This window comes from Poecilia reticulata, chromosome 20 (assembly GCF_904066995.2).
Source record: "Poecilia reticulata chromosome 20, P_reticulata-male-v2, whole genome shotgun sequence".
Classification (NCBI taxonomy): domain Eukaryota; kingdom Metazoa; phylum Chordata; class Actinopteri; order Cyprinodontiformes; family Poeciliidae; genus Poecilia; species Poecilia reticulata.
In genome coordinates, this window is record NC_088849.1 from 11,906,635 (window position 1) to 11,931,101 (window position 24,467).

The following is a 24,467-nucleotide window of genomic DNA, read 5'->3' on the forward strand; positions in this document are numbered from 1 at the left end:
CAATCATCAGCGGAGCATGAGAAAGTGGCTGGCACAGAAAAAAAAAAAAAAAAAGAGAAAAGAACAATTTGAGTGGCATCAGGAGAGACTCCAGCTCTTACATTCACAACAGCAAATTGGGACATTATACAAGCAGAGCAGTGTGTAGATGAGTGAGAAAGTGAGAGTGTGCATCTGTGTTTTTGTTCTTGAAGTGATTACTTGACGAAAAAAAAAAACAAAAAAAAAACAACAAAGCTTTCAACTCTTTAATCAAGGTAGAAACAGAGCAAAGAAACATTTTTTGAGGGAGAAATGAAAATAGGGAGAGCGCCTGGGAGATGGATGATTTGGAAGTTGTTAAGGGGCAGTGTTAGCCTAGTTTGAAGAAAATAGATTCTGAGCCTGCTTATGTATGCAGTAATTATATGCATCTTATAGGGAACATATAGTTATAACACCACCACGATAAAAGTTCAGGTCTTTGGAGGCCGTCATTACATAAGACTTTCTTCCAGAGAATATATTTATTGCTTTACTTTTGCTGCAACTAGGTGTTGGCTGGTTTAGGAATCTTTTTTTCATACAAATATAAAGCAAAAAAACAAAATTAAAAATAATTTCTTCTCTTTTAAATATGGCAGCAACAATCATTAATTTTATCTGCTAAAGCAACACAAAATATTGATTGGTACAGATGTAATAAAGTTCACTTTAGTCATATATATATATATATATATATATATATATATATATATATATATATATATATATACCTATTTTGAAACACAAATTTAAGCAAAAATATAGAATAAATACTTGCTAAGTTTATTAGTAGTTTCTTATTGCCTTTTTCTGTTCTACTCCTTGTAGTGAAACACTGGGATGTTAATTTAATATTAACTGATTCATTTTTATCATTGCAGTTTTTAAACTGTAGTTCTCCAAAGACTAACCATCATTTTTTTTGTTAGTAGCTTGGTATAGATGTGAAGCCAGGTCTGAAGATTATACTAGAGAAACAATTAGAAGAAATGATAATTAGAATGAATGACCAGTGGATTATTTGGCAAAACAACAGGACATAATGGAAATAAGCCAGAAATACTTACGGGTCTGAGTAAGTATGCCAAGCTCGTTTCCTGTATGATCAAAACAGGCAACTGTGTCATGGACTGAGCATGAAAAAGCGTCTCAACCGATGCCATGGTTTGGTCAAATCTCCCTGCTAGCCCACCCAGCGTCACTATGGTGTCCACCTGTGAAGAGAATCGAACGACAGGGAGTGTTTCTTTTGTCATGATGTAACTGTTTGTTAGAAAGTAAAAGAGCTGGCGACAGGAGGCTTCAAGTCAATTTACTGTCGCTAAACCTTACCACCATGTTGCACCTGTTAAAAAAGCTTTTATATCGCATCGTGAAGGTATATTAGTTTCTAAAAAAAAATGTATATATATATATATATAAACTATATTTAAATCCAAGTGGCTTTCTACTGCCAATTATTACTCGCTGGAGCAGAGAAACCAGAATCTGATCAGACAATAGACAATTATGTCAAAACATCCAGTCGTATAAATTTGTTTCCCGAGTCAATTTAGGAGATTAAAATATTTGGTGCAAATCAATCGAGCTAAATCAATCTAAATTTTGAGCCACTTGTTCGCTTAACCACCTTATTTACTGTTCTCAGCAGTTCCATCTATACACTCCCCAAGCAGTCTGCTGACAGCCCTAAAGCCCAACAGAGTATAGAGGGCAAAAGAGCTTTCACAGGCTGATGACTGCCAGTCACACCAGCAAGTTCCGTCAATCACACACACCCCCACACACACGCACACACACACACACACACACACACGCACGCACACACACACACACACACACACACACACCCCTGCACGCACACGCATGCACACACACATGCACACACGTCGATGTTTTTTACTTTTCCATTTTCATTACCTTTTTAAAAGTTCAGCAGCATTGGTTAGCCTGCAGCAAAACAAAATTATATACGACTTCATGGGTAGGAAAATAAAATACACCCCACTTTTTCAACAGTTTATAACAAGAAAGCACTTGGTTCTTTGTTGTAAAAGTACTACCAAATGAAAATTGTGAATAAAAACAATGGCACAAAAAAATAATTAACTTTTTTATTAGGAAACACCAGCTGAATTATCAGTTAAATTGTGTACTTTTGGCTTTCACTGTATTGTCTGTGCCCCCCCTCCCCCCTTGTTTTGCTTGTTTGTTTTATATTAGCACAAGTATAGTCCAGTTCAACTTTAACTTTAAAGTAAGAAGTTTCACCATTATAATTAAACACCTTTATTTTCCATGGTCAAAAATTTACCCTGTGTAAATGTGACATCTCCACCTATTCATAAGTTTTGCTCCAAAATAGAAAATACTTCTCACTGGTATGTCTCTGATTCGGAACAGATTTGTGCATTCTCTTAGATACGCGCACTTTGACATGAAAACCTGCAAGCGTTACCTTCAGACTGTGTGATGAAAGTTAAAGGCTCTCAGAGACTTCTTTTTCCAGGAGACTGTCTGCGCTTGATCTTTTTATACCCTTTACCAAACTCCTAGACATCTGCAACCTTTTATTTTTCTCGAGGGTTTGGAAAACATGTCAGATCTTCGTATGTTGACCTCATCCATTTCAGCAGTAAAGAGAATTTGGTATTGAATATGTCAGTGGTTTTAAATAACACTGCTTATAATCACCGGCAACAAACTTTGATATCTTATTTGCTATGAGCTTATGGACACGAAGAGGTAAAGACTGATTTGGTTCAATTTGCTTAATATGCAGGGGAAAACATTTGTTAAAAAAAGTTAGCAGTTTCCTTGGAACATATATATATATTTTTTTACTACAACCCCTATCAGTAAAATGTCAGTAATTTGTTATAATTACATATGTTCTGCTTCTTCTCCTTTCAGTGTGAATGCATTAACCTATTTTAAGTTATTGCAGAGTGACCTCCAAAATCTCACTTTGTCAATTTGATAATTTCACCTTATTCACCAAGTTTCATCAGTGAAAAAAAAAAAAGCTTAGATGAAACTGAGGGGAAATAAATTATTGGACTAAATGTGTCACAAGTTACGTCCTCCCTCGGGAGATGGAGTTAAAACAAAACAGAGTGCTGAGATTGAGGTTATTTCAACATCTGGCTGACACCCGCGCGTGATGAAACATCGCCTAAGCTGTAAACAACAAGGCTTGATAAACAAACTCCCCTCTGTGAGGGAGGCGCACTGACAGAGATGGAAAGGTTCAAAAAATGCTAATCTTGCCGTTAAACCCGTCACTGTGATTTGGTAAAGATTACAAAATCGCAGGGCAAACTGCATCAACCCACGGACAGAAATGTATCCAAGTACACAAGACGTCATTTCCAAATATTTCAACTTTGAATCATACGATCATGAAGTGTCTTATAAACTTTTGTTTAGCTTAATGCAATCAAGCTACCCGAGTAGACTAAAAGAGAAACCTTTCCAGTTATATTTTCAGAATGTGATGGACATGTTTTGCACTCTTTGTAACCCTCCAGTGTCCACTTAATGTTGGCAATAAACTGACTAGCTGAATGTGGCAAAAACATAACATGTTGAGGACAGTAAATGAATTGCTTGCATAAAGTAGCTCCACTTGATATTATGGAGTGTAGGGGAAAACCAACACTTGTTTTATACAGGTCGCAGCTGCAGAATTTGTTTTCCTCTGCATCTGCAATTGCAGCTGCATGTTTCCAAGCAAGTCTATTGGCCAAGAATTTCACCCAATAGACGTGTGTACTGTAAATGACAAAAAGATCGCTAAACCAAAGCTGGTGGTTGTGTGATTATCTCAAAGTAAGATCAGAAAGTGGTTACGGTGTAAAGTTGCTTTCTGAAGTTAATGGAATGTGATGTTTTTGCACCCAAACTTCAAATCATACATGTAGTAGTAAATAGTAAGATTAAGGCCACAGAACATACTGGAAAAACCACCACTTTCCTTTCATTAGACGCACCTGTCCAATTGCTTTTTAACAGAAATGGTGAATCAGCCAAACACCTGCAAGGCAGTGCATTTAGGAATCTAGATATGGCTTGTTGAAGTTAAAAATGAATGGGGAGGAAAGAGGACTCGAGTTAATTTGAACGTGCCATGGTGGTTTGAGGACAGATGACCTGGTTTGACTTCAACAAACAACTACAACTGATCTACTGGGATCTTTATTCACAAATCTCACTTGGGTTTCAAGACAACAGTGAGAAACAGAGAAAATATCCAGTGTACAGCAGTATAGTGGGAAAATGCCTTGATAATGTCAGAGCTCAAAGACGAATGGACATACTAGTTCAAAATGACAAAACAACAATAAGACCCTTAATAACCACTCATTGCAATAAAAGTAGGTGGAGTGTCATCACTGAAGGCACAACACATCAAATCTTCAAGACAGAAGTGGCAACTGGTGCAGAAGACCAGACCACTGCTGTCAGGAAAAACAAGGAAATATAGAGTTAGAAAGGACTAGCATGATTTAACAATAACAGCATGGGGAATTGTGTCCGGTGTGATAAATTAAAGGTTTAAGTTACTGGTGATAGTGTGATGCTGTGAGAGATATTTTCCTTTCACTCTTTTTGTCCCTTAGTACTGTGAAAAACTAAAAACTAATGAATCTGAATCTTTATTTCGAAATTTCTAATTGGGGAAATATTCCCCAATTAGGAATATTTCTCTATTCCCCAGAGAATTACACACATTAGCCTGTGTGTAATCTAGAGACCAAGGCAAACTGCTCTGTGCCTCATACAACCCTGGCTGTGTTGCACAAGTATAGGCTACATGTGTGCTCTTTGTTATTTTTCCAAATTTCTCCAGTGCCACTAATAAGATGTGTGCAAGGTTTGGAAAAAAAGAGCAATGCTTCATAGCACAGCATAACCCAAACAATTCTGATTCATGCTTCATAACTACAATGCTATGGGACCTTGCATATTAAAAGGAGAAGCAAGTGTTTATGAACTGACATCTTTTCAATTCCCAGTATGGAAATAGTGACACAAGTAACTCCTGAACTTCTAGGGAGTTATATATGGGTTAACAGTAATGTTGTAATTTGTGATTGTTGTGTTTGGCTTTGGGTCTTTTGCAGAATGAATCACAGTTGATGTTTTTGCCTCAAAAAAGCCGAGTTCATTTATCATTTCTTGTGTAGAAAATGACGGTGATTTTAAGAGCTGAATGTTGGTGGGACTGTTTGAAAAAAAATAATTTCAATTTCCATTACTTTTAATGGAAAATACCAATTTTCAAGAAACAAGATACTGTTAGAATGAATTAAATTTGCGTTGAGCATTAGCAACCAACCAGTGTGCATATATTATGGGCACTTTCAGCAGAACAAAATCACAAAGTCACTAATAAAATCTACTGGTTTCTTGATTATACAAAGGAGTTCACTCCAATTGCCTCCATGGTCACCAAACTGACAAATCTACAGTAAATGTGTGATGCTATTGTGTCACTATGGATCAAAATCAGTTGAATGTATATTGTCAATACAATATTTCTGCATGCAATATTGAAACTGCAAAGGACCCTTTGGGATGAAATGCCTACTGCGCTAAAAACATGACATGTGAGAAAGACATTGGTGAGAAAAAGATGAATTTATCACCACTTTTATCATCATTATTTCCTAATATTGTGCAGTCCTAATTTAGCTCCTGCAAAGCTCACAGCAATTTCCAAACCCCTAAGCACCAAAACCTTTAGGGGAGTGCCAGTTAAGCAGGAGTAAATAGAGTTTACTGTTTAATTTTAGCCTTATTTAAAATAGATGTAAAGTTGCTCAAAAAAATTCACGCAGCTCCGAGAGGAAAGCTATAAACACAGCTTCTCATGAGAATGAATAGAGACAGGATGACAAAGAAAGACAGAGAGAAAGACATTGTGCATTGGCCTTCAAGCTTCAACAAATAATTAGCTCAATCTTCACTTTACTTGCATTTTACTGGTGTTTGGCTCAGTAGAGTGGTTGGCTTGCAATCTAAAAGCTGTGAGCTCCAATCCAGCTTCTCCCAGTCATATGTTGATGAGCCCCTGGGCAAGGCACTAACCACTGATCTGCGTATCAGAATAGATGCACGTTAGTGAGTGCAACTGGGTACTGGGTACCCAGTTGTAAATGTGGCCCTAATGTAAGGTGCTTTGCGTGAAGAGAAAAGCACAAAATAAATGTTGCCCTTTTATCATTTATAATGGGCATCATTTAAAAATCTGAGCGTGCTTGTTTATTTCTTCTTTGTATTTGTTCACTAAAATCAACCACAAACCAGGGCAAGAAATGGTATTTATGAGCGAATAAAGAACAGTTCAACAAGCAGGGTGTACAGAATCAGCTTTTCTCCGTTTTGCCTGGCTGAAGGAGTCGGATCAAGCAGAAAGAGGCCGGTGAGATCAACGGAGAGAATCGTTGGAAAATGATGAACAGATCATAGCAGAGCAGAAAATTAAAACACAGGGTGCTGCCTCACTGTAAACACAGACACAAAAAAACAGCCATTTCCAAAGCACATGCATGGTATTAAGGATTTAAGTACCTGCAGCCAAGGTACACACATACCAAAGAAAAAAGCACCTAAATCCACTATAATCCTCTGACACGATTCCGGGGGATTTTAAAATCCTATTATTTCACAGAAATATTTCATTCTCTTAAAAGGGCTAAGTGGATTGAAATTCGCAAAGGTGAACAGAAAGGGAATGTGACAATGCATTCTCTTAAATTCTTAGAGAAGTTTAGCTGTTATAGTCCTATTTTGGGTACTAAAGAGAGCCGGAGTTCAAGTATGAGTAATAAAGGGTAAGAAGGAAAAATCTTTCTGACGAAAAAAGAACTCTCAGCAGCAAATGATAAAAAAAGAGAAGCATTTTGTCAAGTTCCTATCTTTTGCAAACAGTCAGACTAAAAAAAAAACTCAGCAATAGGGTAAAAACTGATTAAATATTGGTAAAACTAAGAATACCACCTAAAAAATAAAAAAAAACACACACACACCAGAGAAGGACAAATCTAGCAGAAACAATGTAAAAGCACACATTGTGGTTACATGTGTGTATAAGAAGTGAATGTTGGCATGCATCAAAGTGTCTTTCCCTTTGTCTTTCATTAGCTTAGAAATGTGAAGTGATTGAGACACTCTGCAGTGATTGGGGTAACACTCAACATGGTGCTTACTGTGATAAGGGAGAAAAAAATAAGGATATGTAATAAATCAGAGAGGAGAAAAAAGTGGGGGAAAAAAACAAGACATAAGACATCTTATGCCTGATCACTGCGTGAATACGCAGCATCCAGCTGGACACGAGGCTCTGCTGTCTTGCAGCTTGAAGCAGTATTACTGATATCAGGCTGCTAAGGGGAAAAACCCCCAGAATATGTCAAATATTGTATTTTAGAAGAGTCAAAAGCCCCTTTGGATTTTATATGTAGGTGTAAGTGTACCTAATGTTATTTTAATGATATTTCTCAAACCAACAGGAAATGTTGAGTGAGCTTTGGTATTTTTTTCTTCCGAAAGACTCACGTTTTTTTATTACCCATACACCCACATATCCCAGCAGGAATATGCCATTGGTAAAACACAGTCCGACGCTACTGACCCCTGAACATCTTTTCTTTAGCACATAGAGGACTGAAAGCTTCACTTCAGGGCACTAAACATTCAGACAGAAAGAAGGACAGCATAGCCTACTTGTTTTAACCAAGGATTCGTGGTATTGGATCAATAACGACATCGATGTAACATAGGAACATTTTCGATGGCGTTAAGCAACTGCGGTAAATAGTCAACTTCCCCGACCATTAAATGTCTGTACATCTTAAAATTTTATGTTTTTGCAATTAATCTTCATAAGTCTTAAAACCGTAAATTAATGATATGAGAAGAGTATATAGAACTATGCTATTCTAAACTAAAACATACTGGTTTTGACACTGGGAGCGCAGCACGGGCAGAGCAGAACCCACTCATGGTTCCACGTACTTGTCTTGGGAACAAAGGAAAGAGATCTTTTCAAGCTGTTGGATCAAGATTGTGGAATAAACTCCCACACCACTTCTGATTGCTGGACTCTGCTTTAAAAAGCAACGTAAGACACACTAAAAAAAAAGAAAACACAAAACTATTTTAGTCTCACAGCTTCCTGAGCTTCCACAGCTTCATTGTGTTTTCATTGTTCACTGATTTCGTTTTTTTTTTTTTTTTTACTAAGTTTACTATGAAGCACTTCGTGACTGCTGTCTGAGAAAGGTGTTATTTCAGATTGAAACTCCACAATGTTTCTCATCAGACTGATGTCGGTCTTGCCAAACACCTAACTTGTGCTTTTTCTGGTAAAGTGAGTATAAACTACCATTTCCTTGTGAGGCCCATCTACTGTATCTTGGGAAGTGGTCCAGTACTTACTGCAAAAAAACTTCCACGAAACATAAGATTGCCATCTTTGTATTTTAAGCAGGGATCGGGTTCTAAGGCATGCAATTTTCCCCCTTTTCCTTCGAAAAGTAACAATCGTAACAGGCTAGACAATTCAGTTTTGGTTTAAACAGACTACAACAAATGCGTCTAAAAGGAAAATTCTTGTCTCTGTATTCCTGAGTGGTCTTTAAGACGATGTTTGTACTGAAGTTGTCTCAGTGGAGACACTGATTGAACCAGGATCTTCTCAATATATTTTGCTTTTGCTCAGAGGTTGATACAGATATTTTCCACCAATTATCTGCATCAGGAAGGGAAAGAAAACCTTTCACATTCCCAAATGATATGATGGTGAGACATTCCTATGATGTCCGTGTTTATAATTACATGAACAAATGAATGTGACAACTTAAAACATTTGACCAATTTGCATCCAAAGTTAAACCAGGCATACAGAGGTCTGTAATTCTCGCTCTGATATCTTGATCAATTTCCCATTATTTGACTCAAAGAAGCAGTGCGCTTTAGGTGGGTTGAAATATACATCCACTGGCATGCCTTTAATGAACTCGGATTTGGTTTAATCTCTCAAAGTCACAACATTATTTTCTACTTTTTCCAGGTTTGTTTAAAGGCATATTAATATTTGTGAAATGTAAACCTCTAAATTTGCGGACAGCAAGAAAAAAAGAAAATCTCAGAGAAAGTTTTATCTAAATTGATCTCAAAGATTAATGGGAGAAACAAGTGGGAATGTGCAGAGGCTGTTTGTCCTGAGTGCTATTCGTCGGGTCCAAATCCCAACCTCAAAAACGTTGTTGAGTGTCTTTCCCCTTTCCTCTCTTCCAATTTCTTTTCAGTCTGTTATCATTAATGCTGTGGCTAAAAGTGCCACAAAATAATGGTAATAAAAAACAAGAAGTTATGTGTTTATTTATATGTGGTGCGTAAATGTCTTGCTGTATGCTTAAGACGTCTTTAAAGTGAGACAACCAGTAGTGTTTTGTTGTTGTCCTGATGTGTTAATGATGTGGATTAATATTCTAAAATGTGCTTTTTGGTTGGCTGACAACACTTGGTTACATAAGAAATCAAGTAGCTTCCACCACTTTTTGTTTTGTGTTACAGCATTTTGCAACCCTAAAGTTAGAATCTGACATGTAGTTTCCTAAAAGGCTATTTCACTGTTTTAAATGGACCACAGAATAGCCAATGGTTTTCTCTACATAATTATCAGAAACAGTCTACAACTATTGTAAAAATCTGAAGAAGTGACATTGAGGGGAAAAAAACTAAATGTGTTGAACAGTTTACAAATTGCAAAAAGGACACACTGTGTCTTTTGTTTCTAGAAAAGAAAAGGAAAACATTTTATGGCTTGATGAAAACAATATGCCTCTCTTTACGACTAGAGGCAGCAGACAGTTTATCAGACGATCCACAAACACCCAGCTCAAGTCACAGTACAGTACAGCATGAAAGTAAAGCATGCTTGTTCAGGAAAAAGAAGCTTGCAAGTCCTCATTCCACCGTGTTAAAAACCAAGTAATGGATCAGTATGAATGCACCAGAATTTTATATATATATATATATATATATATATATATATATATATATATATATATATACACATTTTTTTATAACAAGAACTAAGTAATGGGAATCCTCACATCAAGGTATCCAGTCAGATAACGTGTAAATAAGACAAATTCGAGAAATTTCTTTAAAAAAAAAAAAGCTGTTGTCATTTGGAAGCTGGAGCAGGATGAAAAGCATGCCTGAAATTGAGCAGCGTGTAGTTTACCTGCAGCTTTCGTCTCTGTATCTCTTCCAGCATTTTTGCAAGACATTTGGTGTAGTCGGTTAGATCTTGGTCAGCTGTTTCTATGAGCTCACACCCCTATGGACACAATGACAAATTAAAACACACACGAGAGCAACAAAACATGATTCGATATTTGTACCACAACACAGACAGTAAAGGGAAAACCAAGGGAGAGATAAGGAAAAGCAGAACAAAGGAAAGAAAACAGAAAGGGAAGCAGACATGGAGAGAGGTATAAATCAGTGTTTTAGTGCTGTCTAGCTTCCCGCGGGTTGTGTTGTTGAATAATGTAGAGGTTCCAGTCAGTGGCCTTAAACTACAACATCTAGGTAAACAACCATACTCTGGCTTTTTCCCCCATTCCATCTCTTCTTCTCTCCACAGAGTCACTTTGCTTCTAAAATGCGCCGTCTTCCTCATATCACTGGCACACACATACAACATCGAGTTCACACAAAACTTGCTCGCCGCACTCCGTTTGATCACATCCATCCAACCTTCACTCCCCTCCTCCTTCCATCATTTTTCCATCCCTGCTTTCTCATTGTCTCCCCCTCCCTGGTGGCTGCCTTTCTGTTCTCTCTCTTTTCCATTTATGCAGAATTATTCACCGTTTGCGGCAAATCTCTGAAGGAACGCCTCAAACTTTTCAATTGTTCTGCTTCAAAAGCATTACCATAACAGTCTGTTCTCTCTCTCAAAAAAAAGGCATTGCTCTTTTTTTTTCTTTTTTTTTTTTACACAACCTGTGTGATATTTCTGAAAACGGTCTACTACTAGTGATAGAGACAGACAAGGGGAAAAAGAGTGACAAAGCTGAAGAAATCCTAAAGTCTGTCATCTGGGTGTGTGTGTGTGCGTGTGTGTGTGTGTGCAGGTTGTGAGCATGTGTAAACGAGAATGTGCATGCATATTTAAGTTTTAGATCTGCACCAGTAATGCATAGAGTGACACAGCACAAAGACCACGCAGGCTTTGTATTTCTTTTTCTCGGAGGCAAGCGTATATGCTTGACTGATTTCCCCTGTATTAATAATTTATTGAATCGAGCCTGCAGTTTGACATTCCACTGACTAAAAACAATGGGAAGACCACCTCAAAGATTGATTTGCATTTTCTTTTTTTAACCTTGGATACTTTTTTGTCTCCACAGTATAGGAAAAGAAGGCAGTGAAGACTAAGATGTAGAATCTAACTAGCGGATCTCTCGGAAAATCTTTTGTTCCTGTTATGTTTAATTCATATTAAAAAAAAAAAAAAGAAAAGAAAAACTGGCCACAAAAGATGAAGATGGCTGCTCTAGGTCTTTTCACACTAATTAAAATGACCTTCCAAGTGAAGTATCTACACAGCAAATTCACGCCGCTACATTGACATAGTTGTATTATTACAATGTTAGTTATTTAATACTTTTACATTAGCTCACAAAAAAAGTGAGCACATGAAATTATAGGTTAGTGGTCTTAAATTAAAAATGAAGAAGGTTATAGTAAATTCTCTCCATCATATCAGCATTTCTTTCTCTCGTTTTGGTCGATTTAGGACAAGAAAGACATTTTGCTAAATCATAACACCCCAACACAATTAGTGTAAGTAGCTAAAAGGACAGGTTGCTGAGTCAGTAATGAAATGTAAAATCACTTGTCTGTGCAAATCTTCAGTTGGAATCTGTACGTTTGATTCAGCTACTTAAACTTATATGGACAAAGACAAATTTGGTGGCACCATTGTAAGGTTGGTAAAATGTTAAGAACATTTATTTAAAAAAAAATAGGTTCTCAAATTAAAAGTTCCATTTTTTTTTTCAAAATATTTCAGACAATATGATAATATGCTACTGCAGTGAAATATACATTTATTTTAAAGTACATTTTTACCATGCGTGCCAAAATATGTGGCCAGCATTGTGTTTCGAGTTAATAAAAAGTAGTAATGTGAATGTTTTTCAGACCTCAGAAACTATATTTAAAAGGAAACAGACGGCATATTAGGGGATTCTTTATCCTCAGTCCGGCTGTGTGACTGCTTAAAGTTTCATTGCTTCTATGTGTACAACTGTGTGTTGAAGTTTTGATCCACTCACCTTGTCTGCATAGAAAGCTTTAACCTCTGGTGTAATGGAATCAAAATCCCCACTGATGTAGTCAGGAAGAAAGCTGGATGTAAGGACAGAAAGAGATGGTGAGTGACAGAGGTAGAGGGTTAAGATTGAGAAAGAGTGCAAGTCAGAGATATAAGGGAGAAGGGGAGAGACAACATTGGGGCATGTGTCAGTTCTTTGATCTGTGCAGCGAGGGAGAAGAGTGACGCCGCCGGGGGAAGACGCTGAGACATGGAAACTGACAGGGTGATTCTCTGTGGCGCTGAGCCTGGCCCTGTCAAGCTCACAGGGCTTGCGGCAGATGTAAAGATTGATGGAAAAGCACACCAAGGCAAACATGGCAGCATCCAGAAGCAAAAAAGTTTATGTTTATGCTCCTATAATTAGGTACATAGGGCCTGAAAAACTCAAACAGATCAACACTGCAGAGTAATTACATGCTTGGGGGTAAATTTGCTCATTAGTCACAAACACTGTAAAAAATAGACATGTGTCTATTGTGGTCTGTCTCTCACACATAGAAGCATAGTGTGGCATACCTGGGGAAAACAAGGTTAAACGAGTTTTTATTAGAAGTTCTTTTTTTTTACCCCATTCATACAAGTATTCTTTTGAAAATGATATTGGAGTTTTTAGTTTATAAACACTTCAGTGAGCAAATGAATGAAGGATAGGAAGCAATGCAAAATGTTTACTGTATGTTTTTCAAAGCTACATATGTGGACTAATGATTGGGTTTGTTACTTCTTATGAGTTTTGACAAAACATGGGAAAAAAAGAGAAATTCCCTGGACAGGTCTTTAAAAAATAAATAAAAATTCAGGGCATTTAATTTCTCATTCACATACATTTAAATTCCAACCATATTATTGAAATGTGTCCACAATTAAAGGCTTACCAGTCACACTTTCACATATTTTATTTACGTCTAATAAAATCTGTTTCCTCAGTAAAGATGGATTTGTTCTGTCCAGCTCAGAGACTGGACAGAACAATAAATCAAAGGGCAAGAAAATCAACCCAGTCACAATGTATGAAGTAATTAATGAATAAAAGTTTGATAAACACAACAAAAAAGTTAAAAGTTATTTAAAAATAAAGTAAAATTACTCATAGCCAGAGATGAGTTATTTATATTTTTAGATCCAACAATAAAATTGGGTAAGATAGTCGTTAAAACTATCTGTTTCCACAGTTTATGAGATTAAATGGCAAATAATGTTTAAAGTGGATAATAAATATCAAAGCTTTTTAGGACCGGCAATTAACTGAAATAAAAACTGTCCTAAAGATTGTCAGATAGTTTTATGATTTACATATATGTGGAAAGCAATCAACCAACCTGTAACTCTTTAAGAGTTATTTCTCGTTATTAAAGTGCCAAAGAAGGAAAAACCAAAGTAATCTATTCTATTAGTAAGAAGAGGCAAAATTGTAGGATACTCCTCACAACAGAGCATTATGTTTGCGTGTGCATTTATGGTTATGGGGTAAGAGCATGCAGGGCTACAGTTGCTGCTATCTCAAGGCATTAACAGGTCTGACATTACGATTTTACGGTCGGCTGGGTATTCTGTTTGTGTGCGTTTGTTTGTGAGTGCTCCGCAGCAAGCCGCAAAAGCTACGTTCCGGTCGGTTGAAGAAAGAGATACATGAGGATTATTCTCTACCTCCCTTATTCTGCATTCCCATTTGCTCCAACAAGATATGCCGAGACAAACACAACCAGAATTGCATGTAATCAGCTGCCACACGTGCACAAAATAAACCCACTCAAAAAAAAAAATCATGCTTAAAAATACACCTCTACCAAAATTTAAGCAACACATGATTCCAGCTGCAAATCTCTCTCTCTCTCTCTCTCTCTCTCTCTCTCTCTCTCTCTCACGGAGGCTCGTTTAAAGAGAATGTGATCCCACACACTTGTATAATATGCGCAAAATAGCAGCAAATGTGTAGATACGCACACAGGCAGTTTTTCTGACTTGTTTTATTAAATAGAGTGCCACAACTGCATCTTCATTCAGAAATAACCTTCATGTGACTGATGGGAGGAGATGTGTCGCCGAGTTTGATCAAAGCTGTGCACCAGCACACAAGACACGAAACGCAACACACACTCGTATCGCACAGACCTCTTTGTGACCTGCGTGCATGCCACATTCGGCTGCCAGTAATTGACCAGGCGAGATTCGAAATTCTGCATTTGTGTCCGTGTGTTTGGGCGTAAAAGCTGTTTGCGTTTGTGTTTGTGTGTATGCATCTTGCGCTGGCTGACAGTCTTCACTTTCACATTAATATTAACTGACAGTTTAATTTGGATGGGAAATAGAGCATTTTACTAGCAGTTTGTCTGAGCGCCGGTGGCGGGGATGGCAGTGTGACCTTTGTCTGTCTTTGCCCGTGTATGTACGCGAGTGTGTGTCCATTTGTCTATCAGTCTGCATTTGTCTATTTCTACCCCTGCGTCTTCCTTGTTAACTTTTTCCCCTAATTTTCTCTAAAACAAAACTTTTTCATCTTTCAAAGGTTTTGTTTTTTTTCATTCCACGCTCTCCAAATGATTGAACTATTTTTTGTCTAAAAACTAATTTTCTCATATCTCTGAACATCAGTGAAACTGCAAAAAAAACAGGGTTTCCTAACAAGATATGACTGAAGAGACTTTTAACCAAACATTATTGGGGATGTTTGAACTTGTCTGTACATGTCTTTGACCCTGCATGGATTACCGAAAATCCACAATAAATTCAAAGTTGCACACCATGCTTTTTGTATTTGCTAAATAAATAAAGTTGTACTTTGTAAAATCAGTCCACCAAAATACAAATGTACTGTCAAAAAAAAAAAAAAGCCCAAAATATTAAAGGTATTTATCCCAATGAGAAGTATATGCAAACCTCTGGTTCAAACCGTATGTCCACATAATTTAAATATAGTCTGTCATTTTTTTTAAGTATGTGAAAAACACTTCATTCGTGATGTCCTTTTCAATAATGGAAAAAATATGCCTCTGATTGCATCTCTCCTATCACTCCATTTTCCCCCAATCAAGAGAAAAGACAATGAAGTGGTAGATGAAGCACTTTGAAAACCATAATTACAGCTCATACACAAAACAATCCTAAACCAATGCAGTTGGACAAATTTAGCTCTCTGGCTCAGATGAATTGCTGTGAATTGCAGGCATGAAGGCAAATTAGAAATGATAATGTACCTTCCCTACTACTGCACAGCATTTTTTAGTCTTACGTTTTTTTTTTGTTTTTTTTTTTAATATGGTAGAATATCACATTGCTTTTCCAAACACCTGCCTGTTCCTAACATCTTAGTCAGGTAGTGAGAGTTGAGGCATAAATGGAAGAATGGAAACAGCTATCTTTCGGTTTCTCCAGAGGGATGGCCCTATTCTTGTCTGTTGGAGATGCTATAAATGGATGGAAATGTACTTCACAATGACAGAAAGGGTAAGATTTTAAGGTTTTGAGAGCAAAGAGGAAGTAGGAAGCAGAAGTTTTCCTAATGAACAGCATGTGGCTTAAAAAAAACCCCTCCAAATTCCTTTCACTCAATTCTGAGTGAAAGGAATCCATGCCAGTGAGAAAAAAAAGTATCTTATATTGAAGCCTTTTTCAAACATCAGCTGAACAGAGAGATTCAAACAGAGTTGTACCCAGTTGGTAATCAACCTGGGAATCTGATCCCTCAAAACCATCTATATATCAAATATATTATTTGATATATAGATGAACTCTCCTGTTCTGGCTCTGTACATGATAGCGATGGTCAACAAAGCTGCAACCTCACTTTATACCAATAAGCTTCATATGCTTATTGAAGCTTCTGGGCAGATATTAAAGGTACATGACTCAGTTTTTGTTTGACTATAATGTAAATTGTTTACAAGTAAAAAGACAGAGTGCTTTCTGTTCCATCATCGAGTCCATTTATAATTTTTTGGGGCTTCCCTATGTATCCTCCTCTCTACTCTTCCGATAAATATGTTGTGTCTTCTTTGATAATTATTCAATCCCACGGTCTTACAGTTGTTATTTTGGGATTCAAATACAGAATCTGAAACTGAAAGAAATTGGATCATGAAATTTTGATCTTTCGTTTGTCCCTGTGCTGAGAAGCTTTTAACTCGCCTCCCTCAGGAGAGTTCTTCACTTATTTTCAACACCAGGATTACTTTAACTGCTGAGCGACTGACCACTCAAGTACCCCACACAACTCCACTTCATAAAACTAAAACAAACAGAACTCTTTCTGGTGTCCCCCTTCAGGACTCATTGTTCTTATGTTTGTTTTTAGTCCAAGAATAAATAATTCAACATTCACATAGATGCTAGCATTCATGTGTGTTCATGGTATGTTATTAGATTAGACTTTGGCAGAGACGATTCACTTGGCAGAACTCGTAATTCGTTGGGTATTTTTTGTAATTAGCCCCAGCAGCTCCATCATAAGCCTTTCCCTCCAACACTGCCTTGGTAATCAAATAGAGAAGAGGAGGTGTGGCATCACTCTTTGTTTTGCTTGCTTTTTGGAATCCAATAACCACACGCAGCCAACATATTACCCTCTTTACAGCTGCAGCTCATATATCATGTTCTCTAAGTGCATCTATTAGTCATAATTTGGAAAAGAAGAGTTATAATTGTGTTTTTAGATTTTGTACACTAGTAATTTTAACAGGAAATGAAACGAAAGGATAGCACAAGACGTACAAACACTCACTGTAAATAGGAACCCAATCCTCTTTAAACAACACAAAAACGTCTACATTGATATAGATTAGTTCAAGAGACTAATGCTAGTTTGACACAACAGTGTATACAGTAGGTTACTTCAGTTTTCAGTAGGAAGCACAATGTCACACTAATTTTACTTTTAGATAAAGCCTCATCTAAGGGACCAATTGAACCAATAAGGTAGAACGTACAATGATGAATGTGAAAAACTGCAGCCAGTTGATGGATCAGTGACAAGCATTAACTACAGTTGTACAACACCGTCTATGGAGCAGAACACATGCCGACAAACTTACAATTTTTATTAAGTTATTCACAATAGTCGGGAGACGTTTTGCCGCATAAATCCCATATCTAATTTGTGCAGACGGATCACATGTTGCGAGTTTGAACAATGCACAAGGGAGTTTAACTATGAGTGTGGAATTAGAGATTGATTTTTCTTTCTGTTGGTAATTGTAATTGACGTCTGTGGCGCTTAATGGGTATGATCGCTCTAGAAAGGTACTTACTAAGCCCTTTTGTAAATGTATGCAGTTCAATAACATGTTATTCTTGGAACTTGTAAGTTACATTGCATTAGTATGTGTATCAAATACAAACCTGATCTTGCCTATTTCAAAGGGTTACCGTCTTGAAGGAAGATGACCTTGTATAATAATTCCAATACAACTTCATAATTCATAATTGCCCATCTAAAACAACACTTTTACAACCCAGCAAGCAGCGTTCTTTCAAACTTCAGTCGGCACCACACAATGTTTAGAGGTCCCTGCTTAATAGGTAAACAAATAAAGTATATTTGTCATTCAGCACATGAATGGCAAATGTGGTGCAAAGACAAACCAACAGCAAATCATTCTGAGATTTTTCTTCAGCTCTAACTCTCATGAAATAAGAAGCCTTGGGCTTGACGACTTCATTTGCTAAGGGTGACAGCATTATCTGCTCCAAGCCCTGATACATACACAATAATATGCTGACACAACTGTGCTCAGAAAGCCTCTTCCTCTCAGACTCGCGCTTAGTCAAATACTGACACAATCATATTCGCTTATGTTTGCAACTCCGTCAAACTGCGCACACACACACGCCCACAGCTGGAAGTGCTATAAACTCTGCCTGCACACAATTACCTCCTCTGACATTCAGGAAAGATCTCCTCCATGCTCATCCGTCTTTTGACTTATATCCTCAGAAGATTAGATAAAATGCACAAATTAGGCAAAATACTATTTTCATTTGAAGCTGGGATAATACTCGGTGACATTTACAGGAGGGCTTGAGGATGCAGCTCTAATGAAAAAGTTATGAGCTTCAATAAAAGCAAATTTAGCTCAGGTTCAGTACATGCAGTTAGCTTTGCATTGCTGTCACACAGTCGTTTTGCTAAAAAAGTAAAAATGATCGAAGAGATTTCTTTAAAAAAAAATGTGCATGGCATAGATTGCCATGCACATTTTTTCAATTCTGTCACCGCATACCAATTACACTAAAGTTACAATTATATTTCCATTTTAAAAGGCAGATAGATTTGCAATACTAGATTAAAGTGCTGAACATTTTTCCACAGTTTGCTTTTCAAAAGAGAAGATTGCACTTTGAGGGAACTCACAACTTAAAGAAATAAGTTATTTAGAAAAGAAGCACGTCTTTAAGTAGACATGAAAAAAATGAAAAATATCTTGGCTGAGTAAATACTCAAGAACAAAATTGTGCAGCACCTAAATAAAGTAAAAAAGAAACAAAAAAAACAACTCGAGATTGAAGAAGGCAAAAGTGTCAACAGGAAAACCACTAATCCATAATCTCAAATGCATAGTGTGAGTATGTTCTATCCTTTATACATATATATATATATATATATATATGCACTGAGCCAGACTTCTTAAATAATAAGCGGGGTGCAGTCTTTATCTGGTTCAAAAATATGCCATATTTATTTAACACCACCACAATGTGAAGTGGAATCATTGTCACTTGACTCATCGTGAAAGCAGAAAGCCTTAGCCTACAGCACACCCTCCACTCTACATCCCTAATGTCTACCATTAATGTTGTTTTGACAGAAAATTACGTGGCACCTTTCTTTTAACAGCGGGATGCCGTCCACCCACTCTGTTCTGGTGACAGCAGAACGCTCTGTGGAAACTGAGCAAGAATTTTTATTATCCTCTTTTTTTTTTTTTGTTCCTACTTGAATATCCACAAACAGGCAACCATGGGGTCAAATGCACTCTTATCCACACTTCACTAATTAAGGCCATTATTATTTTCCCCCATAAGGCTTTCCATCATTTACTTTTTTTTGAAAGCATGTAATGCAGTAAATTTAAGTTATTTGGTTGTAAAAAAAATAACTTTCTCCTCATATGGAAATAACTTATAGCACACAGACTTTTTCTTTATAAAGTTGGGACTTAAAGAGAGTTAAAATTGATGTGTAAAGCTCTACAGCTATATTTCTGCAAATATTTCAGATGAAGGTAAAAATGTTGAACTAAATGCTCTCTAAATGCTGTGACCCTTTTTGTTTAGCATGCTTAAAGTACATACAGATATATACGTGCTTAAATTATGCATCAAAAGAAGCATTTCCTAGCAAAATACCCAGAAAAATATTACAATGGTGCTTCAGGTAATTAAAGTGGACCTCTCTTTAAGATTAGCACAAGGCACAAAGTGATTTCTGACCAGTAACTTCACATAATTGCACCTCTAATGATCTTAAATTGGGCCTCTTGATTGAGAGGTAAAAAGTGCGCACCGCTGTGGTGATTTCCACTATCGCTTCACAGCATCAAAAACTCTGGTTCAAATCTCAGCTGAATCCTTTTTTCCAGTGTTTTGAGTGGATGTTGTAAGTTCGCCCCAAGCAAGTGCCGACCTTCTCTAGGAAACGTGGCTTTTTTTCTTCAATCCCTAAATACAAGACCCTAAATATTACATGTATTGGTGATTTTATGTCTAAGAATATAGTTGAAAATTTATTTCAAACTGTACAAATTTAGAGGCAAATTTTCCATCACCAGAAATTTTTCCGCCGAAGGCATTCACAATGTCAAGGGTTTGCATTCTAATTGTCAGGATCCTGAATCATGACGGAATTGTCTATTTGACAGGGATTGGTTTATCAAAAATGAAAATACTTTGAAATAAAAACATGTTAATTGTTATTCACATAAACCAAAATCCCCAAATCTGGTTGTAGACTAAAAGTGAAAATGACTTAGACTGAAAAATGTTGGTTGAGCTTTGACTGCCAACTAATAATAAAGCCATTGCTATTGTCTTAACAAGAGTCATTTTCTACCACAAATTGCTCAAATATAATTGTCATTCAAAACAACTGGCCCTGATCCCCAACTGAAAAAGCCATTTCTCAGTTTTATAATACGCAATTATACTTTCCGTGGTTAGAACACAATTATTCTAGAAAGCAATTGTCTGATGGCACTGCTTATGTGTTGAATTGCTGAAGAAAAATTGTGATTTCAAATAAAGTTCCAATAACTATATTTCTCCATTTATCATGTTAAACTTTTAGCCTTCAACATTTCTTGTTAAAATCCACAAGTACTGACAACATGGTTAACTTGTATACTTTTGTAATTTTAACTACTTATATATATTGGTGAACATACTATAAAAAATGATTAGAAGGTTGATCATTATTTTAGTATGTGCCTAGACATATTTAAATTTTACAATATTTTATCAAGAACATTTCAGAACTTTAAATTTCCATTGCAGATTCAATGATTACATAAATTTGTTTGCAAAATTTTTTTTTTAAAAAGGACATAATTGTACTAAATAATGACACTTGGCAAACATGTCCTTACCTCCAAAGTCAACAGCTTCAAGTGGTTGTTACAGCTGTAGAATTGCAAGGACATGCACACAGAGAGACAAACACAGACACATCTAACATCCCATTCGCACCCTGATGAAAAGCACACACACTCCATGCTCACACTCTGGGTGTTAATGTGAAAGTCTCGACACTTCAGGGACCCAGTGATCCCCAGATCCATCTCTGTCCTGACAGCAGCCCTCCATTAGCCGTAAAAAAAAAATAAATAAATAAATAAATAAATGCTGCTGCAAATTGCCAACCTGTGCTACTTCATCAGAAACACACCCTGCACTCACGTACAAACGGGGCACATTTATTCACCTGGAGCACAGAAATCCATTAAACAATCATAGACATGCAGCCAGATACCGGTTTTAGATGCACAATGTGGTTTGGAAGCTGCCGCTGTTCATGTTTTCAGACATGCAGAGAGAAAAGCTTCTCCGCTTCCTGGCAGTTTTCCAAAACGCACGATTATGCACCAAGTTAGGCATGCGAGTCAAAACACTAATTAACTTATTCAAATGCGAAACTAAGGCTAACTCACTTGTCACGATCTCCAGCGGTGATGTTGTAAAGTTGATTGGCACCTCCATCAGCACATGCCCTCAAGAGAGCTGATGGGAAAAGAAAGACAAACAACAGTACAGTCTGTCAACTTGTGTGACTCAATGAGAAATTGCTGTAAACCTCATTGTAATTATTGTTAAAATACAAAACGCCTCTCATTGTTAGTCGCTTCAAAGCTAATAGTGGTACTCTTTGTCTTTGAAATTGGTTTTCACCTCAGGTGGCCTTTGAGTGAGTGTGCCCCTCAAGATATGTGGATTCAAGTAGTTAAAATGTGCACTGAGTGCACAGTCCGGATCAACATGTTTGATCTGGACTGTGTCAGGATGCCAGAGGACCTGCAGAAAATCCATGCATGCATTTGGAGAGAACACTGAGCACACAAAGTTCTTCATCCCAAAACCCAACCATGCGAAGCCCTCATCCTTTGATGATCAATAACCTTTGGACCTCAATAGAAGCCTCATTTAAAAGGAAAGAGTAGGGTTGCATAAAGTGAAGAAAATTTAATTTATACACACCATTAAGTACTTTGAGATAAAATACTGGCATCATCCCAACCCTAAATATCCAGACAGAATACAACTACAAAAGCTTGAAGGGAGTAAAAGAAAGAATGTGTGATTAAATATTTGCATTAGCATGAACTATAATTAAAATGACAAAAACAGCAGCTAGATATTGCATGTTAACAAATTAACCGGCTGCTGTTATTTAAATGTACTCGATTAACAGATTACCATTGGGGGTTGCCATGCCTATCTGAAGAAAATAGAAACACAACTTCTAACAGATTTCTGGTGTAGCACATTCAGCTTTACGTTGAGTCAGTAGAGAGAACACCAGCGATCATCTTAAAGAAGCAATTTATGTTGCCTGTTAATATGAGAAGGGTCACAAGGATCTTCCCACACTTTATAGAGTCCAAAATTCCACACCAAGGAAGATTGAAAGAGGGGGGGAAAAAAAGAAGACCGTTTGCCACAAAAAGAAAGTTCATCTTGCGGTCAGACTGTGCAATGCTCAGACAAATTCCAAAAGAACAATAACATAAAAAAATTGAGTCAGACTCCTGAGCATATTAAATGTTAAAAATTATATAATAAAAAAAAAAACAAGCTTCCAAAACCACATAAACAATTGATTGGACAGTGATGAAAAGATACAGCTATTTTGAAAAAAACACACAAAAAAAACCCAGTAATACAGGCGCTGCAGGTTTGATTTAAAGAGCTGCATCAGTGTTTACTGCTGTCTTTGTATCAACCTTAAAAATGAAATAATTATGAATATTATATATTTTCTTTTGTTTGTTTGCTACCTGCACAGCCACTTTAGCTTGCAATGCGACTTAACTGGTATAAATTACGTAATCAAAATATCAGACCAAATGTTTAACAGGTAAACTGGATCTAAATAGTATTATGCAGCAAAATAAGATATTAAGGATCAAAGGGTTTTTTGTGAACATAAGTTTGCCTTCCTCTGTTTTCTGATGCATAAAGGAAAGACATTGTACAACTTTGAATAATAAACTAGACGTAATGACAACTACGATTAATTGGAATGCATGTCTGATCAAATTTAAATAACTTTTTTATGAAGTTATGACATTTGTTGTGAACTATATAAATAAAGCGAATTAAACTGAATGTATTGCAACAGAGATTAGCTTTTCATGGAATAAAGTCATCAATAATTAAAACGAATAATTTTTAGACGTATTTTATGTATTGAACTTTAGAATCGACATTCTCGTCTCGCACCTAATTCACGACTGTTTGCTTTTCATTCCTATAAAAGGTTTCTTCCCAAACTCTACTTGTGGCTTTTGAATAAATCAATTTAATAAACAAATGGCATAACAATGCGCAATTTAAATGCTACTCCTTTAAAACCAACATCGGCATTGAAGACTTTTTAGCTGAATAAATAAACTTAATTCCATTATATTCAGTAAATGCATTGGGTTCAAATAAGGTTTAAATTAGCTAAAGTGCAATTGCTGCAAAATGATTAAAAGCAGTCCAAGCTGGCAGTTATTTTCAACTTCTGAAATGTTATTCATGATTAACTAAATTAGATGCAAACTATTTGCAAATGCATGCTCTTTCGTGGCTTCTGTTCTTCTCAAATTGAGTAGAAAGCCTATTTTTTAAGGCCCCCTTTCTGTTCGGGGCTGCTGTTGCGCACACTCGGGGAAACTTCAAAGAATCAGATGGTGTTCTCCGCTTGCACCTTGTTCAAAATTAAGTCATGAATGCACCAAAGAGACGGGCAACGCTTGTACGTTTGTTCCACTTTTGCCAGTTGGGTCCATCCCAAAGCCCTGATATAACTCTGCCATCTACATATATACATGTTCAGATACGTTTGATTATAATTTTTTTTATTTATTTTTAACTTTACTTTTAGAAAACCTACATTGACTGGATGTAATTTGAGGTGTTAATTAAGTCATCTCAAGCTGGTGTATTTAATTATCAAAACAACACAGGGGAAGACGCTTCCTGGCGACAGGAATGAAAAAAATCACACTTCAAGAAGAACATATTTTGTTTCCAAATTTAAATAAATTATAAATATAAGTAATTCAATTAGCAGCAAGTGCTCTCAAAACAGACAAGATCTCAGAGTTACTGCTAAACTTCACACATTCCACGCAAATGATATCACACTGAAGGCATAATTTCTCTTTAAAATATGTTAGGAAATTCATGTTTCTCTTCACACCAAAATTACATAACTCAATATTCCCAATATAGATTCAGGATATATTTTTGGTTTAGGATACTAGATTTAGTGAGGAGAAGGATTATTCATTCTTGTGGGGAATGGGTAGAGGAGTGAGAAGTCAAGCTGACTGTGACAAACAGG

The 24,467-nt window shown here is 36.6% G+C and overlaps 1 protein-coding gene across 4 annotated transcripts in view; it reads right to left on the reverse strand.

The window, feature by feature from the left end:
• The window catches only part of tpk1 (thiamin pyrophosphokinase 1), a 73,126-nt gene that overhangs the window by 27,231 nt on the left and 21,428 nt on the right, over nucleotides 1–24,467 (reverse strand). Inside the window, exons 4-8 of one of the 4 annotated variants that reach the window (XM_081601310.1) lie at nucleotides 21,568–21,637; nucleotides 12,390–12,462; nucleotides 10,286–10,381; nucleotides 1,092–1,238; nucleotides 936–992 (exon numbers count right to left, since the gene is read on the reverse strand). In XM_081601310.1, the coding sequence (XP_081457436.1) occupies nucleotides 936–992; nucleotides 1,092–1,238; nucleotides 10,286–10,381; nucleotides 12,390–12,462; nucleotides 21,568–21,637 (443 nt within the window). Of the gene's footprint in view, nucleotides 1–935; nucleotides 993–1,091; nucleotides 1,239–10,285; nucleotides 10,382–12,389; nucleotides 12,962–21,567; nucleotides 21,638–24,467 lie in introns of those variants that run through there. The other 3 variants (XM_008396156.3, XM_081601311.1, XM_008396155.3) reach the window with 3 other exon arrangements.